At 37.1% G+C, this 20207-nt stretch overlaps 1 protein-coding gene across 2 annotated transcripts in view; it reads left to right on the top strand.

The window, feature by feature from the left end:
* DOK6 (docking protein 6) overlaps window positions 1–20207 on the top strand; it is a 443254-nt gene that overhangs the window by 317116 nt on the left and 105931 nt on the right. For both annotated transcript variants that reach the window (XM_034944008.3, XM_034944006.4), the window contains exon 6: window positions 14981–15119. In XM_034944008.3, the coding sequence (XP_034799899.1) occupies window positions 14981–15119 (139 nt within the window). The remainder of the gene's footprint in view (window positions 1–14980; window positions 15120–20207) is intronic.

Genomic DNA, 20207 nt, shown 5'->3' on the forward strand with positions numbered 1-20207 from the left:
GTCTCAAAACCTTTACTTCTTTCTTGGCATAATATTAATTGAAAAGAAACACAGGAGATTTGCTTTTTAATTCTCTCATTTTCTACCTTGCTAATTCCATCTCCCCTTCAATTTGTAGGAATGCTTAATGAAAGCAGCAAGAGAGATTATCATTGGGAACTGAAATGTGTAATCAATCCCTGAATAGAAAAAAATAGTGGGAATTATAGAAATAAGATAATTTTATAGCTCAAGTACTTAAAATCAGACAACAGAGCAATACAAAACTTTTTATGATGAAGTTTCTATAATTCATCCTTACATACAATAAGAAATGAAACCCTATAGATATTACTTTAGATATTGCTTAGGAGCAGACAATCTTTTGTTCACAGAGAAGATAGCATTGAAAATGAACATTTCATGGAGCTTTAACAACTAGTCAAGCTGAAATAAATATTTTTCACTAGATTGCTTTGATCCATGATAGGTATTTACAATATACAGCCAAGGGCTTTGACCATTAAGAAAAATAAAATAAAAAATATAGTGCTTGAATTCCCATTAGGTCTCAAGGGTAAAAGAGTAAATTTCTCTCAACAACTTTCCTTATGACATTTTTATCCCATTCTTTATAACAGTTGGTGCTGGGTTGAGAAAAGTAGAAGAGATTCCAGTAAGCTCCTACCTTCTTTACTCTTCCATAGAATTTCATCTCAAGCTGGGACAGGAGCTAGAGAGGGAGTGAGACAGCCAGCTCATTCTGTCTTCTCCCCCATCTTACGTCACTGCTCAAGAAGCAGGTGTTTGGAGTCCAGAGAGGATCCAGTTGTTAAAACACTTACCTGAGGCACTTAAGACCAGCTCTCTCCAAGATTATATGGAATGCTAAGTTGCTCTTGTCTGCTACTGACGAGTGCTGTCTCCTTTTCTCCTGACCCACCAGGACTCTGATGTTGTTATAAAGCCCAGTGGCTTGTAAAACCAACATTGTAATGGCTCTTACTTCTAAATATCTGAAATTACCCTTTCCAGAAAACCAAAACTCTTTCTGTATAAATACTTCTCAGTTATGTACATGATTCATTCATTTCTACCATGAGCCCCTGAATTCTCCTGAAGGTGTTAATAACTGAAAGTATTTTTGGAAATATGAAATAACTTTATTTGGGTCCAGTCATGGAGATGTGGTTTTCCGGAGGTGGTAGACAGAGGATAAACTACTCCAAACAAGCGTCAGAATCTTACTCATTCGGGCAGCTTTCCCGATCACCACCCGTCAGCCTGCAGTCACATACTTGGCTGGGCAGAGCGCCTTGCATGCAACGAGGGATGGATAAGCGTTTGTTGAATGAGAACAAGCTAATGAGACTCGGGTTCTGTAAGGAGGCTTTCTGCAGCCCTTGGTTCTTTCCTCATGTTCAAAAGAACAGGAAACTATCCTGGGCTTGCTCTAAAAGTAATTTGAAACTTAAATATGCAGAACTCACCTAAAAAAGTGTGTTCGTTTTTATTTTTATTAATTTTTAAATATGTATTTATTGAGACAGTGTCTCACTCTGTCACCCTGGCTGGAGTGCAGTGGCACGATCTCGGCTCACTGCAGCCTCCGCCTCCTGGGTTCAAGCAATTCTCCTGCCTCAGCCTCCTGAGGAGGTGGGACTACAGGTGTGAGCCACCACATCCAGCCAATTTTTGTATTTTTAGTAGAGACAGAGTTTCACCATGTTGGCCAAGCTGGTCTCGAACTCCTGACCTCAGGTAATCGCCCACCTTGGCCTCCCAAAATGCCAGGATTACATGTATGAGCCACCCCGCCCACTCCTGAAGTGTATTTAAAATACTCAGTCCCCATTATCAGAAAACTATGGAATCTAAATATATGAAACAAAGTGTGCCTTGCATCAGGCAAAACGGAATGGAGAGCTAACAATGGGGAAGGGGCTGTGCACCCTCGCTAAGGACCCAGCATCTTCCTTTGCTTCTCTTTCACAACTGAACTTCTCTCACTGGTGGTTACTCCTGTGTCTTGTAGATGAAGTCACTCAGCGGGGAGAATTTGATTGTCTCACCAGCCAGCAGCTTAAGTTATCAGGAAAATGCAGTCGGTACACCCAGCCAGAAGTGTGGGCAGCATGGAGAGAGGGATGTCAAGAATATTCCATGAGGATGAGACTTTGAAAATCATTTTTATAAATTTAACTTCGCTTCCTCTGCTAGTTCAGATCTTCACTCCCCTCTTTCTCGCTTCTTTGGCCTTTTTCTGTCTTCAGATTATAACTAGCTAGTTCACTGAATAACGCTCTTGTTTGAGTCATCACTCTGGACTCAATCCTTGTTGATTTTTATCACCATTTGACTACTGACCTTTCCCATTCATCTTTTTGTTCTTTGATCTTTTGTTTATTTGCTACTCTCTCTTTCTCAACCCATACCGTTCCTCCAGTTTCTGGCTAAGCATTAATCTCACCGGGGAGAATATTGTTAGCCTCCAAATTCAAACTGTCTTAATGTCGCGTGTGAATGACCACAGCAGAAAGGAGCCCAGTGCCTAAGTATGCCTTGCCCTGGTGACCTCGCTTTGTTGTTGGACTCTTAGTCCATTTGGACTGCTATAATAAAATACCATAAACGGGGTGGCCTATAAACAACAAATTGTATATATATGTAAACACACACACATATATGTACATGTATGTATATATGTGTGTGTGTATATATACATATATATTTTTTTCTCACATTTCTTGAGGCTGAGAGGCCTAAGAGCAAGATGCCACCAGATTTGGTGTCTGATGGGAGCCACTCCTCTTAGGTGGTAGTTTCATGCTGTGTCCTCACATGGTAGACGGGCAAACAAGCTCCTTTGGGCCTTTTTGTTTTGTGATCCTTTTTAAAAAAAAAAAAAATTGAGACAGAGCCTCACTCTGTCACCCAGGCTGGAGTGCAGTGGCACCATCATAGCTCACTGCAGCCTTGACCTCTTGGCCTCAAGCAATCCTCCCACTTCAGCCTCCCAAGTAGCTGGGGCTACAGGTGGATGCTGCCATGCCTGGCTAAGTTTTTTTATTTCTTTGTAGCAACAGGGTCCTACTACATTGTCCAGACTGATCTCGAACTACTGGGCTCAAGCAATCCTCCTTCTTTGGCCTCCCAGAGTGCTTGGTTAACAGGCATGAGCCACTGCACCAGGCCTGGGTCTCTTTTATAAGGGCACTAATCCCATTCATGAGAGCTCTGCCCTCATGACCTACTTACCTCCCAAAGGCCGCACCTCTCACTACCATCACATCAAGAATAGGGTTTCAACACATGAGTTTGGGGGAACACAAACATTCAGACCATAGCAGACTGTTTTGTGAAGTGGCTGAAATCTAAGTCATTGAAGCCTGTTCTAGCACATATCATTCTACATGCTCAACATTTAAGAATACATTTTTAATTTTGGCTTTTTGTGTGTGGCTTTCTGACAATGAAAAGAGCCTCTTTAGTGATAATGTGAATCAAAATAAAATATATTCAGTTCATTCCATACCCCCAAGTGATTGTAGAAGGCAGGAATGAAGTAGTGGAAGAATTAGAAAGATGTGTGGGCAGAAACTTAGAAAAAATATTTTTCCCCAAATTTAGGGAGAGACTGTAAATCTGGCCTGATGACTATATAAATGTGAGACCACGGTAAAAGAAAACCTTTGCCAATTAATTTTCACAGACAAGGGAGTAAAAATTTTGCTATTTGAAATTGCAGATGCTTTACAACTGTAGCAGGTTCAAGAATTTAACACAACCTGATTCAGTTAAGAAACTGTAAATTCTTTGTTTCTTATTGAATATTTCTCAGGAACCCCTTCTCACTGGGAAGGGGATAATTATAGCTTGCCATTTCAAATCACCCCTTTCAAATGACTCACCTTGGTGTGATACTATTTTCTGCCCCTTCTTCCCAGTTTTATGTAGTTTGATGTTTAAACACACAAAAATCTTACATGACCTTATGGAATAAAAGGAACCCCAGATTCAAGCCTCGTCTGGTCTGGTCTGTTCCAGGCTGGCATCTGCTGTAGTAAATATAACTGAACTGATTTGGGCTTTGCAGGGATGCGCTGTCACGCTCCACTGAAACCCCTGATCCTGACCAGTTTCCTCGATCCTAGATTTCTCACACCCTACTCTTTGACTCCAGTCCTCCACATTGGAATTTTTGGATGGCCTGCAGCCAGATGTAGGCACTGGGGAGTCAGGAGTGTAACCTTTAGCTCACCTATCTAGAGACCAATTTATTTCACATTCCTGCATTCTCCAGAATTTTCACTCAGATAAGCGACATCGGGATATGCAAGTCTCACCTAATGCTTTCTAATTTTTTTTCCCCACAGTCACCCAGGTCCAGATGGAACAAGGTTGCCTCTTAAATCATGTTCTAATCTCCCTCTAGCTCTGATTTATAGCAAAGCTGACTTAATCATCTAGATTTGGCTTTTACAAATTCATCAAAGTCTGCCTGGCTAGTGACTCAAATCTTACTCCAAATCTCAGAGGTGAAATGTTGACTTCCTATTTCTTTTGCTGTAATAATACTTTCTATGGCAAATCAAAGTCCTTGGTAGATTAGGGGAAAATGTCCACAATTTCTCAGTGGAGAAAATTCCTTAGTATACTAAAAAAAAAAAAAAGTAAAGCCATTGCACTACAGTAACTTCCTGCCCCCCTTTACCCAAGTTCTGCTGTGTCTGTAGCTGTTTGTGGAAGAGAAAAGTTCTCCTTGGATCTACTGGGCAGCATTTTTCTTACCTTCTCAACTACAAGCTGGTTCAGAGAGTGAAAGTCTACCTGGATCTCAGGAGAAAGACAACTTGAAGAGTAATGTCTATAGTGATGCAAACACAGAAACAGAAGAAACTTCTTCATTTAAAATACAATTTTTCTTTATTCTTTGATCTCTCAAGAACCACCATGATTTTTGTGACATCAAGGACAGCCCCTGCAGTGCATCCCACTCATCCTACTCACCCCTCACCTGACCAGGGCCAGGATCAGATTTCCATGGGGTCAGCAGAGGGCTGAGAAGTCAGAAGACAAAGATCTACAAGCTGTGTTAATTAGGAAGCCTCTAGAGAAACAGACCAAAATAATATGCATATCATATGTTATACATATACACACATAAACACACATACATATATAATACATATATACATGCACATATATACATGTACACATTCATATATGCACAGACATACATACACATACATACAACATACAAATACTAAATACAGGTCAATTCCCTTCAACCAAAGATTCTGTATTCTGTGAGTTAAACCTCGCTTTGTTATTTTTTTCTTTATTCTATTAGAGGACTCAAGTTTTGTATTGTTTCTGCTTTTTTACCATTACCTGAATTAGCGTCAATTAAGAAATTATTTTTCCTTCATTATATCTTTCCCAATTGTTCTTTCCTACCAACATGTTTGTCTTTTTAGCAAGAAGTGAAGGTTTTATTTTCAAAATATTAACTGAAATCAGCTTGACCAGACTTTAGTATTTTTTTTTCTTTTACAGTTAGAATCATGAAGTCTAACAACAGGAGGTGGGAAACTATCTCAATTCCATTCCCAAAATGAGGTAGATGGGCACCAGTAAGAAATGAGGATTCAGAGCAACTCTGTGCATGTTGGTTGAGACTCCAACCAACCAAAGAATAGGAATTGGCTGTCACCAAAGTGAAAAATACACCCGCCAAGGGAAATTCCCACACACAATCTGTTCAAATACCAAATCTGGATATATGCCCCCAAATGTGAGGGCAGATAAAAATGTAAAAATGGGATCTAGGAAGCAAACAAATCAGATAGGTAATAAAGACATCATTCTCAAATTTAAGAAAATGGAGTGGCTCTAAAAGTTTTATTGTAAAATCTAATAAAGGCTTTCAAAAAGAAGAATCTTTAAAGGTCAAAGAAGGAAGCCATAGGAAGAAATAACAACAAAAGAAACATATGTTAAGATGATGGGAACGACAAATATGACAAGGTTTTTCAGAAAGCTTAGAGAAAGGATAAATCAATACGGAAGGAAAAGAGGAAGATAATCAATAGGGAAGATACACTACATAAGAGATACAGCCAAGTAAAAAGCTAAAACAACTGGAGTCAAAACAACAATTAGGAATGCTCCTGTTTTTCCAGCCACCAAGCAGCCTGCTCTGACATCTGCAGGATCCTGGGTGGAAACCCACCACCCTGTCTCAAACACCAACATCCCCTTTCATGGACTGAGTTGCCAGCCTCTATAGGTTTTATTCTAAGTTTTATTTTCCTCCCTATCTACTTGTATTTTCAGGGGATAAGTCTAGTTGGGAAAACATCATGTAAAAATAAAGATAATGAGATATTAGAAGTACTATAATATAGATTTATACTTAATTCAGCAGGAGAAACAGAAGTGGTTGGTCCATTCCTAAACTAGAATTTGTTAGTATGAACTATAATGAGACTAATACTGTATAGCTAAGAAGATCAAAGATATCAAGGAACAATACAAACTGATTGATACTTTTATTTTTGATAGGGAGATATTTACTCCACTTCTTAGCTTCTACATTGAAGGTGATTCAAGCTATCTATTCACTAACATTTTCGACGAAGATTGTTTTAAGAAATACAATCTAATGTGTTAAAATAAGTTAAAATTTTAAGGTTGAAAATCCACTAAGCTGAAATGAACATTTGACATTTGAAATTATAGAACATCTAGGTGATTGCATTTGAAATTATTTAATGTTTAAAACTTAGATTCATTTTGTTCATGATTTCAGTAAATTTTAATTTCTGTTTCAAAATGAATTAAAAATTGGTAGTTTAGGCAGGATGTGATGGCTAACACCTGTAATCTCAGCACTTTGGGAGGTGAGAGAATCTCCTGAGCCCAGGAGTTTGAGGCCAGCCTGAGCAAGAGAAACCCTAGCTCTACAATAAATAAATATATGAAAATAAAATGTTAAAAATTAAAAAAAAATCAGTAGATCAAACATATGCCTACATCTTTTATAATACCAGTCAGTATTTGCCCCAAGTATCTTAGAATGATTTGTGTTTTGTTGTTTTACTGGGTAGCTTGTTTTGATAATCCCAACTAAAAAAATGTGGTACTTTATCAGTGATCTGTCAACTGAAAATCTCTAGAGAAAACTGTAACACAATAAGGTAATAAATTCAAAAGTTCTTAATCTCCATATACATTTATGTAATCATCTACCTCACTGAGTTTTTAAATAAAAAGTTAAATGCATATATATGAGAACAAATATAATTCATAAAACAATGGTAATTATTTATGTTTTTAAAAATATGATTTTAAAAAATATTACATCTTCCATTGAAAAAAGTAATATGGTTATCTCTGAAAATCTAAAATCTAATACAGTGCCTGACAAGTAGACAAGTGGGTAGTGCCCAAAAATATGTTGACAAATGAATAATTATAACCTGAGAAGAAAAGTCAATCCTTAGTCAAATCAAATCCAGTCTTATATTTATTTTCTATTTGGCTATGATACTTTGTCTTTTTTCTATGGTCAGTTGAAATGCTGAAAGGATCTTTCACATAATTAAAAAATTATCTTAACTTCATTTAAAGCAAAAGAGGAATATGAATATAATTGTAAATCCTGATTGCACATGATTACACATGTTCTTTTTGTTCTGAAGAAATATAATTCTTATTGATAGGTTCTCCTCAAAATGGTGAAAAAAAACATAACTCTTCTCTAATGCAGAGACTAAATACTATTAAAATTTGGGACAAACTAAAAACTGTCCCAATCGTAACATGGCAGTTAAATTCACGTTAAAAGGAAAGTATACTTCATAAATGACAGAATTCAAGTTTCTGCTTGTCTTCTTTTGTTATTAGCTCTTCACCACAAAAATAGGTGTGAGTATAGATCAGTAGCTATTCCATGTGATACACACACAGATGCCCTCAAACAAGTTTAAAGTAGAACAAGTCTTCCACCCAGGATAAGAACGTATCACTTCTCTGTATTTAACTGTTTTATCTACCTCATTTGGAAGAGCACACTAGCACCAAGGCACAATTCTTCAAAACAATGTTTCTTTTATAATATGTTTTGCTTTTTTTTCCTATCAGAAACTAGAAAATCAATACTTTTTATTTAGCCATTATATTGATAATTTTCATTTGCTTGGGTCAACATTTAAGGAGTACACGAGGTGCTTTTTGTGATTAACATTGGGAGTTAAAAATGTTAAAATTCCTGATTGTCAGGGAATATCTGATATGTTTACAATAAAGCCTCCAGGAGATATGTATATAGGGCGAATATAAAATCATCTGTCAATCTTTTAAAATTTTTTTCCCATTAAACCCTCATTAACATGTAACCATATAATAAGGATAATGGTAATTTGTGATCATATATTGAGGTAATTCAAGTCTTATGATTTACATCACATCTTCACATGGTGGGTTTTTTTGATTCTGAATTTTTGAGGCATAAAGATAAATAGAAAAGCATCTTATATGTATATATTTTCAAAGATTTACTAAAGCCAAACTCCAGAGTGTTCAGGGAGACTCAACTAGTCATCTTATTGAGTTAAAGTAAAAGAAAGAAACGAAAAAATAAACAATAGGGTAAAATGAAAACTTTGGAAAGATGTGAAAAGATAGATTTTAACTAATGTGATTGTAATTGTGCCATCACTGAGTACACAGGTGGAAGAATTGTAGAGTTTGAGTACAAATGTGTACCTTAGATATGGTTTATGTTCACTCTTTCATTTAAAAGCTGAATTTTAGAGAGGGTTAAATGGCATTTCACAGAGCTAGTTGGCAGCAGAGCCCAGACTAAAACCAAGATTTCCTTGTAGGCATGTGTATTAGTCCATTCTCACACTGCTAAGAAGAATTATCCGAGACTGGGTAATTTATGAAAACAGGTTTACTTGACCCACAATTTTTAACAGGCTTAACAGGAAACATAGCTGGGAGGCCTCTGGAAACTTACAATCATGGCAGAAGGGGAAGTAAGCATGTCTTACCATGGTGGAGCAGGAGAGAGAGAGAGAGGCATGGCAGTGTACGCCTGTACTAACAGCTACTCAGGAGGCTGAGGTGGGCAGATTACTTGAGCCCAGGAGTTCAAGGCTGCATTGAGCTATGCCTCTGCACTCCAGCCTGGGTGATAGAGTGAGACCTTGTCTCTATGAAAAAAAAAATTCATTTAATTTACTTTAAATAAATCTATAACTTTCCTTATTGTTTATGTAAAGATTTATTAGTGAAAATGTTCCTTCTATACTTAAACCCCATCTGCTTCACTTCACGCCCAATAAATAACAGTTAGTAGGTTTTGTACATTCTTCCAGAGTTTAATGTACATACATGCAAAGATGCATATAAATTCCTCCCATGCACATTTTTTACAGTGACATAAAATTGTATTTATTGTGTACAACCTGATATTTTGAAGTATACAAACATGTGGAATGATTAAGTCTAGCTAGTTAACATATGCATCACCTCACATAGTCATCATTTTCCATGGTGAGAACACTTATCCACCCACTTTACATTTTTAAGTATACAATATATTTGTATTAACTATAGTCACCATGTTGGACAATAGAGCTCTTGAACTTATTCCTCCAATTTAACTGAAATTTTGTCCCACACATCTTTTTTACACAAACATTAGCACGCTCTACATATTACTTTCACCTGAAAAATACTTTTCATAATTTTTTCAGAGTTCTTTGAGCATTAAAAAATTAATGTGCGTAAACCCTAAAACCCTGTAACTTATCGTTCTTCACTGTATACTACTATTATTATTACGACTATTACTGAAAAGTAGTAGTCTTCAGTAGTTGAATTTCTAAAATATGTTGCTAGATGAAACAAGAGAAATTAGTGTTTTGAGTTTCAATCTTTTTCTTGTTTTTGTCTTATGATACTTTTTAAAAATAAAAGATATCAAAAGATATTTTCACTGGCAAATTCATCTATCTTTTCTTCTGTGACTTTATTTGAATCCTCGCTTGAAATCCCTTCTCCTTTCTGAGTTTATGTAGAAATTCTTCGATATTTTCTTGTAGCGCTTTTTTTTCTCCATTTGCTTTCTCTGAAATTTATATCAATGAAGGAAGATACATGGATTCAAATATTTTTTTTTCCAAATGACTACCATTCAACAGTTTATTGAAGAGGTCAGCTTTCCCTAACTGACTTGAGACTCTACTTGGACCATATGTTTAACTGTTATATGAACTGGGTCTATTTCTTGACTTTCTGTACTGTTGCTTTACTGACTTTTCTGTACTGTTGTTTTTTACAAGCTGTCTGTCCATTTTGCCTAGAGTTTCTTAGATTAAAGTCTGACTCAGAGTAACCAATCTTTTCATAGCAGCAAAAAAAAAAAAAAAGGAAAATTCTAGCATCGTTAAATGACAATAAAGATTAAACTGTTAACAGAATAAAAGTGTTAATTGGTTTTAACTGCTCTGTGGAAAAGCTGTGCTTTGAAGAATTTCATTATGTTCTATAATTAAACGTTAAATTTTAAATACTGAATAAAAATACCACTGGGTTTTTAGGAACATGCTCCTACTCTACCCCATTACTGAGAGTTTAAAATTTCTGTGTTCACAGAGACTAAATATTTGGTTATTAAATATGTACACAATATTGCAAAACTTACAGTGACAATGAAATTATACAGCTGTGAAGATGGACAAAATTGCCAGATGTCAACTAATTCATCTGTAGCAAAGTTTTATCTATAGACCCACAAAAAATTATCTTAAAGTATCTACACTTACTTTAAGTAAAATGTCTCCATAATTTTTGACTTGGTAAATTTCTTTCACACATCATGTGGGAAGAAAGAGTGGCATTTCAAAGTCACGCCTTCATAGAGAGCCAAGTTTGAGAGTTACAGACAAGAAAAAGAGGGCGTGGTCTAGTAGTTCAATGCTAGGAATATTTTCTCCAGAAAATTCCTCCACGCACCATGTTAGGGCTGATTCTGCCCTTGAAGGCAACTAAGAGAACCATGAATAGTGGAGCACCTCCTCTGGAGTTCGGTTTCCTTCAAATATATACATCCACATGATCCCTGGTTATTTTTTATTTGTTAGAACATAACAGAGATAAGTCTGACAGTACTGTTATCTCAAGTGATTCTGGATGCGAGTGGTGAGGCTGGATATTCTCTTAGATTCCATAGAGGAATGTAATTTGACAAACAGACATTTAGGGAAAAGACTAGGAATTTTACACTCTTACTGCATTATTGACTCCTTAGCACATGCTGTCCAGTGTCAGATGGAAGGGTTCCCAAGGCCACCCTCCAGCTCAATACTCCTCTAGAAGACTCACAAGACTCAGAAAAACACATTATGCTCACAGTTTGTATCACCACAGTGAGAAATAAGATTAAAATCAGCAAAGGGAAAAGTCACAAGGGATAAAGGCCAGGAGAGACCAGGCAAAAGCTTCCAAGGCCCCTCCCAGTGGGCTTGCATGGGGACACCCTTAATTCTCCCAGCAATGACGTGTGACAACACATGCAGTGCCATAAACCAGAGAAGCTCCCCTGAGCCTCGATGTCCAAGGTTTTTATTGGGGGTCAGTCATGTAGGCATGCAGCACCCCCAGGACTGACTCAGCTATTCAGGCTCCAGGCTGCATCAGAGTAAAAACAGGCATCCCCGCTAGGCTGTCCCTTGTTGGGATTAATGTATCTGGTCAAATGGGTATAGCATGGCCCAAGGTCTCAGACTTACAGAAACAGGCAGAATATTCCAAAGGCCCCAGAAATCAAATCCCAGAAGCCAGCCATAGGCCTATCCTAAAAATAGGAATGGAGAATGTGCAGGGTTTGAATAACCAACTGGTGCCTGCTAAATTAACCCCTTCCTGCCCACTATCACATATATCACATATATTACACATATATGTAAAAACAAACTGATAAATTCTTGTTGCCGATTTTATAGGTGAGAAGTTAATAGGTAAAATAACTGGCTCAGATTGATCCCCAATTGTCCTCCTCACGGCCCTGTACTTCTCCCTGGTAGCACATATCACAGTAAGTTTGTGATTCTTGCTGGCCTTTCCTGACTACTCAAAAGCCTCAGAAGCAATAGGCCATATATATTTTTCCCTCCTATTCAGTTCCCAGGCCCAAAACAGTGCCTAGGTTATAGTAGCTACTTGAAAATTATATGATACATTTATATGACAGGCTAGAGCATTGTGGTTGAAATCGGTGCCCTAGTCTTTTGAATCCTATATTGTTATAATTTCCCTATATCACAATGTCGAAAACAAACAAAAACAAAGAAAATTCTGGAAACAAGTGTCCCAGTTCTGTTTACCTCTTAGAATTTTTATGAGGCCCTAGAATATTCCTCAGAGCTGAAAGAAACCTTAGAGATTATATTATCCAACATCCTATTTTAGATAAGAAAAAAACATTCATTTTGTACAAAGACATTGTTAGATATAAAGAGATTACAATTGCAATTGTCTACAAATATCAATAGAATTCTAGTTTGAAGTCAGGACAAACACACGTCATCCATATTTTCCCTGTTTCACAAAATAAATGCAATTGAGGAATATGCATCTTGTTGGCAAGGGAGTTGGGGGTTCAACTGTAACACCTATGTTTTAGCTTTTCCCAAGTTAAGGAAATAATTCTTTGGGTTCATTTGCCCTTTTTGACATATTTCTTTATAATATTAGTTTTATATATCACAGTCTTAAAAAGTTGTGCAAATACGTCTTCTAATATGTCCTCCTGTGGGTCTCATGTGTCATCTCCCACTCATCTTCAATGAAATGGTGACCTGTGGAGAAGGTTCTGGAGTCTAGTCATCATCAAACATAATGTGCATGTGAGTCACCTTGGGGTGTGTTAAATGCAGATTTAGATCTGATGGTCTGGACAAGCTCCCAGGGAGGCAGATGCTACTGATCCGTGGACCATGCTTTGAGGAGCAAGTCAAATGCCATCTAAATTATTTCCTCTTTCTCCTAATTACGTTCTCTAGTATTGGCTTGTTACCACAAGACTGTTTAGACAGATATGAAACAGTCTATCTGTTCCCTAACAGCCCCAAAAGAACACATTTTAAATAATAAGGGAAACCTAGAGTATTAGTGCATTTTCACACTCCTACAAAGAAATACCCAAGACTGGATAATTTACAAAGGAAAGAGGTTTAATTGACTTAGTTGCACATGGCTGTGGAGGCCTCAGGAAACTTACCATCATGGCAGAAGGTGAAACGGAAGCAGGGACCTTCTTCACATGGTGGCAGGAGAGAGAAGAGCAAAGGAGGAACTTCCAAACACTTAAAAACCATCAGATCTCGCGAGAACTCACTCAATATCAGGAGAGCAGCATCGGAGAAACTGCCCCCTGATCCATTCACTTCCCTCCCTCCACATGTGGGGATTACAGGTCCCTCCCTGGACACATGGGGATTACAATTTGGGATGAGAGTTGGGTGGGGACACAGAGCCAAACCATATCACCTAGCCCATTTATTCCAACATGGCTGACAAAAATCATAAATATGACCATCTAGGCTTAGGTACAAACACTGACGAAAGAACATCTTCTACCTAAAGTTTCTTTGCTTTTTATGCTGTTTTAAATGCCTTATTTCATGATCAAAGGATGAAGTTTACAGTAGTTTTTACTTCAGAGACAAAAATCCCTCCTGTAAGCATGCAAGCTCTTGCGCGGGGCAGAGTCAAATCCCAGGAAGTGGACAAGCACTCGACCTTTACATCTCAATGACTGAGTGTGAAATAACAATTTGTGTCTTCATTATCTCATTTCCAAAGGCTAATAAGCACTGTTTTTCAGATGACTATGAACAAAGCTCAACCTCAAACAAGATGCACTCGCTACTTATCAATGGTTTTGTTGCTGCTGCTCCTTACTCCTCTGAATCAACAAAGAAAGCTCATTTGTTTCACTTTGTGAAAACTCTTCATTTTTCCCCCAGACTTTCCATTTCACGCTGTGTGAATTTTATTAAGATCTCTTTCAGAGAAGCTAAGTGCTGGCTCTATAGGGCCCTAAGGGATCACAGTTGCAGCCTCTGTAATGTCGGAAGCCTCTTGAGACATTTCTTTTCTATTGAAAACTCTTTGGAGAATCATAGAGAAGAATCTAAAGTCTTTTTGGTGCTTAAAGAAATAGTTATCCTCATGAATATTTTTATGTTATAACTTGAAAATCACTTGATTTTGTAATCTGAAAAATCAGCAACACAGAAATCCAATTAATATCCAATATCCAAAATATTAACATATTGATATTGGGTGGGTCTTTCTGAAGACTTTCTTAAAAGCTAGCTTAAAATATTAAAATATTTTCCATTTTAGAGTTAGCCTTTGTTAATAAAACTTACCTATAATCCTATTGAATAACAACTTGTCAGTGGAGTTTTCCTAATTAAAAAAATGTTTTTAAAAAGTAATTCTAATTAGATAGTTGAAAAAAGAATTTGCATTCTGATTTTTCCCTGAATTGACATAAGAATTTTAATGTTATATGCTCTCAGAAATGACATGGTGATAACTGCGTAACAGTTTGCCCATAATATTGTATCATAATAGTCTATGTCATAATGGCAGATAAAAACACGAATTCATTTAAATATTGGAAAGCATCCACTGTCATTGCCTAAATCACCTTTTTTTTCTGTTCCTTTACACTGTTGTGAATGCTTCCTTTTTAAACATCCAAATATACATGGATTTTTATTTTTATTTCCATTTTCATGTACCATATAAAGATGCACTTTTTGGTTGGTTTGATTACGGCTGAATCAGCCTCACTAACTCCTGTGGAGGTCAGGAGGAGGAGGCACAAGGGCAAGGGCTTTGTCTACGTGGAAAACTGTTACGCACTTGAACACATGGAGACCCATCTCTTTCCCTATCTCTATTCTCACAGAATGTGTGACACAGGAGAAGGACTATTCACTTTTCAAACAAGGGAAGGAGAAATGATCTATCAGAAGGTTCATTCTGCGACACTGGCCATAGCTGAGCAACATGAAAGATTAATGCTAGAAATGGAACAGAAGGCCCGGGTAAGGCCCCTTCCTTGGTAACCTATCAGCTTGGAAATGAATGTCACTGGGATCTGATGTACAGTGTGTATGTGTGGGGCCATTCATGTCAGCGCCTGGGTGTCCACCCTGCCCTGATCCTGAGGGCTTACCCTACCCTCTCATCTCTCTAATATCCTATTCAATATGTCAAAAAAGAAGTTATTGTGGCCACCAACTGTGCGCCCTGCACTTCTGGCATCTACCTATGTAAGACCTGTTGCCTTGGATGTCAGAGAGTGGATTGCATGAAATAAGAAGCAATGCTGTCTGCATGTCCCCACATACAGTTGGACAATCAGATTTAAATATGGGCTCAAAATAACTAGGAAAATTAAGTTCTCACCAAAAAGGGTTCAACTTTTTTTTTAACCTTTATGTTTATCCTAGGTGCTCTAAAAGTTCTAGCTCTTCCTGTATGTATAATAAAATGTTTACAGAAGGAGGTTATGCTGGTTGACAATAGAATAATTTGTCTATCCTCTTGTCCTGGAACTGTAGTCCAGTTTTAGGATCAAGCTAAAAAATAATCTAGTAAAGAATCTAAAGTAGTAAATTTTATTAATATGACAAGCTGAAAAATAATTATAAGCTTTATTACTAATTTGCTTGAAAAAGCAAACAATGAAATGACTATTGATTATGATCTTAAGAGATGAGTATTATTTTTTCTCTAGGATTTATAAAGATGCATCAGAGTTCATCTATAGAAGGACAGGTAGTGTTTGGGAAGCATCTATAATTCTCTTTGTGAAACATCAGTAAGTCTATTGTAGTTTAAGAAAGTTTTATATTACTATCATTTTAGTTTTTATCTCTAAAATTCTATGAAATATTTTGAAGTATAAAATAAATATTTTTAAAAGAAAGAACAGAAGTAGCTTAAATGATCATATTTTACTCTTAATGCACTTTTAACTTTCTCAATACTATATTTATCTCTCCATCTGGGGTACAGTTAAAAAAGAGCCTTCCTAACACCTCAGGAGGGAAAGGGCAACACAGGACATTGGACTCCCCATGGAAATGAAAGAGTAGCTTCAGCATTTGTAGGATGATTAGGATGAGACTGTGGGATTGACTGAAGAATCATCAATTAGAGAGGGCTGGTAAAACAAACTTCTAGAAAGATTTGGGTTAACTTTAAACCATTGTAACAATTATCTAATCAATGTGATGTTTTTCTAGCGATTAAAATCAAGTGGAAAAATGTAACTATCAAATTTCAAATTATTTCAGAGTCATGCATGTTGATCATCAGCCCATATTTTCAATCTGCTGGTGCTTGTTTTCAACCAAAATTTACCATGGGGTTAACCATGATGTTACTTGCTATTAGTTAACCTCTGTACTTCTTTACTTATAGTTGTTTTAAACAAGCAAAAGCTCATAGAGTGATTTAAATTATATTTTAATGATGGAAATTCCAAGAGCTCTTTCACATACTGTAATTATCTGCCATAAAGAAGAGTACCCCGTTGTTGGTGCTCTGGGCTTGCATCCCAACACCACCACTTACTGGCTGTGTAATCTTGGGCAAATTATTTAACTCTGGTTTTCCTTTATCTGTAACAAGGGCATGTAATAGTTCTACTCATTTGGTTGTTATGAGGTTTCTGTGCATTCATCTACATAAAGTGCTGAGAATCAGACCAAGCACATAGAAGTACCACGAAAGCGTTCATTATGGATGACGGTGATGTCGGAGTGACATTGAATAGTTATAAGAGTTGCTATTATGGCTACATAATATCCTTCACAATCTTTCAAGTATTTCTAACAATGTTGTGCCAAAATATTTGCTAAACAAAACTTAATTCACTTTTGTTGTTGATGTTGTTCTATGTTTCTCGTGTCCTGTGCCACTGAGAAGCAAGTCAAAGGAATGGAGCCAAGTAATTGCTTTTAATGGCTCAGACATGAGATAATGGATCCAGTCAATGTAACCACAGGCAGTCTAAAACTAGGGTATACACCACAGGCGTGGGTGCCAATATCAGTGCTGAGACAGAGATAGAACGGAGAGCGCAACAAATGTTTAAACGGCAGGCTCAGCAAGGCTCAACAGAGAAACAAAATGTTTCTAGAAATTACAAAATCAGAGACTCCATCACTTGGCCCATACATGTCAATAGAGTGTTTGATTTAATTCAGAAATAATTTCCCAACTATGCTTTTCTCTGCAGGTTAATGATAGTAAGAACTACTCCATGGCTAATTTGTTCTCCACAGTAAACTGAACTAATCCTTTTCAAGTGCAAGCTGCCTCAAGTTGATAAATGCCTAAATTTCCAAAATACTACAACCAAAAGCAAAGTTTTCCAGTTCTTCAGATACAATTTTTTTTATAGATACCTCAACATGCACAAAACTTTTCTTTGTTGCTGTTGTTTTTTGAGACAGGGTCTCGCTCTGTCACCCGGGCCAGAGTGTAATGATGTGAACACAGCTCACTGCAGCCTCAACCTCCTGGGCTCAAGCAGTCCTCCAGCCTCAGCCCCCAACTAGCTGGTACTACAGGCCTGCACCACTATTCCTAGCCAATTTTTGTATTTTTTATAGAGACGAGGTCTTACTGTGTTGCCCAGGCTGGTGCTGAACTCCTGGGTTCAAGCAGTCCAACTTGGTCTCCCAAAGTGCTAGGAATACAGGCATGACCACCATGCCTGGCCACAGAAAACTCTTTTATAAAAATTTCCAACAAGTATGAAAGAATGTTTAAATACTCTCTAACTCTTCATTTGCTATTTAAAATAACAAAATTGTAACTTGAAAGTTGGATTAAAAAACTCAAATGAGAAATAATGTCTCAACAACCATTTCTTACTATAAAAGAAAATTCAATATGATCTTTTCACATCATATAAGACCTTATTTTGCCCTTGTTTATAACCTTCTTTCTTTGGGGGGCCACATGAATAAACATATTTGACATATATCCACAGTCTGAATTAGGACATTTCTATTCTTGCTTGAAGAATTTGATGTTTAGAAATATTTCTCAGCATTGGCCAGGCACAGTGGCTTATGCCTGTAATCCCAGCACTTTAGGAGGCCGAGGCAGGCAGATCAGCTGAAGTCAGGAGTTTGAGACCAGCCCAACCAACATGGAGAAACCCTGTCTCTACTAAAAATACAAAATTAGCCAGGCATGGTGGCACATGCCTGTAATCTCAGCTACTCAGGAGGCTGAGGCAGGAGAATCGCTTGAACCCAGGAGGCAGAGGTTGTAGTGAGCCGAGATCGTGCCGTCGCACTCTAGCTTGGGCAACAAGAGTGAAACTCCATCTCAGAAAAAAAAAAAAAGAAAGAAAAAGAAAAATTTATCAACATTGTGAGAAAACATTGCATTTGCCACTCAACAGTAACTGGACAAAAGAATCACTAAATTGGTAAGATAATTAGAAGTGAATGTCTTGATTTCCTTCACTGAGAAGAATAAAAAATTAATATTAACTGACAACATATTAAGGAGAGGTTATTGGTTTATTAACCATTCACAAGATTATAAAGTGCTTGCACTATGCTAAGTACCCTGCACAGTGGTATAGGGAAATACAAGAGGAGAGCAAGAAAGTTCCTTCTCAAGTAGCCCAGAATTGTGTGGGATCAAATAATTTGTACTGCTCAGAACAAGATTATTGCATGTCCTTTGACTCCTTGAAATATCAAAAGTTTTCCATACCTCAGTGTATGTATGGGTAAGACATCACCATCATCGAATTTTGCTACACGATAATACACCATTTGAGCTTGTTCATATTGTCATGGCAGTAGAACCTGACAGATTATTTGGATAATCAACTTATTGGAGTCAGCCCTCCATAGAATGATCTCTGTATTAGAAGATGACATGCTTGCCATTTTGCATTCAGAGGTACAGCAACAGCTTCTCATTCCTGCCTCCAAGTGAGAATCAGAAAGTGGTCTTGGCAGAAAAGGAGACAGCAATCTTAAGGAGTCTCTATACCTTCTTCATTTTCAAACTACAAACCAGTCTAATTTTAAAAGAGTTTTAAGATACATGGGAGAATTAAGCTAGGGTAATACATATTAAACTGGAACTATTTTTGAGGACTATGTTTCAAATATTTGAGAAAATGATTAAAGCTAGATATTTGAACACGATATGTTCATCTCTAGAAATGTTTCCATTTCACAGAGATCATTCTTGTTCTCAGAGCTAGCAGAGTTCTTTGGATTCCATTGCCAAAAGTATCTGTAGATGGTTTGACATGCATGTGCAACATTATCAAAGAAAGTTTTGACATTGTGATAGAAGCCACTCATCAGAAACTGTATCACAAATGCTCCCATGTGACTTAGCCTGTTAAGGTTGAGTACAGGCTGAAATCATCATGGACACGGCCTCAACTGGATTGAAATAATTTAATTTTAGATTTTCATGGATCTGCTTTACACGCACACACATGCACATTAAATGAAAGGTGCTTTCTTTTAAAATGTGCCTTTTATGTTCTAAAGCAATTTATTATAAAATGCTCACATGTAAAGAGCAGTTGAGAAGACAAGAATGAGAAAAAAAACAGATTTTTTTTTCTGCTATATCCAAAATAAGTAAGCAAAAAGAAGTGTGGGGGGGATTGTCAGTAATTTCTAATCTTCTAACATTGCAAGTAATTTAAAAACATTTGTATACAAACACCCTCACAAAATGAGAATTTCAGTGTATTAAAAAAAAAAAAAAACAGCATTTAGGATGCTCCTGTTCTGTAATCCCCATCTCCTGCTCACCAGAAAAGCTCTGTATACAGTGTAAGGACAAATAGCATGAGTGCTGTTGAAACGCCAGGAAGATATCAAGACTTTGTCTAATGCCTTAAAAACATCATCAGTGGGACTTGTCAAATGGGCTGCCCTCCAGAGCTGTCAATCCTGTGATTTTCCTAAGCTCTGGTGGACAGAAAAAGAAAGAACATTGGGAGGCCAAGGCAGGCGGATCACCTGAGGTCAGGAGTTCAAGACCAGCCTGGCCAACATGGTGAAACCCCGTCTCTACTAAAAATACAAAAATTAGCTGGTGTGGTGGTGGGTGCCTGTAATCCCAGC

Source organism: Pan paniscus, chromosome 17, assembly GCF_029289425.2.
Source record: "Pan paniscus chromosome 17, NHGRI_mPanPan1-v2.0_pri, whole genome shotgun sequence".
Classification (NCBI taxonomy): Eukaryota; Metazoa; Chordata; class Mammalia; order Primates; family Hominidae; genus Pan; species Pan paniscus.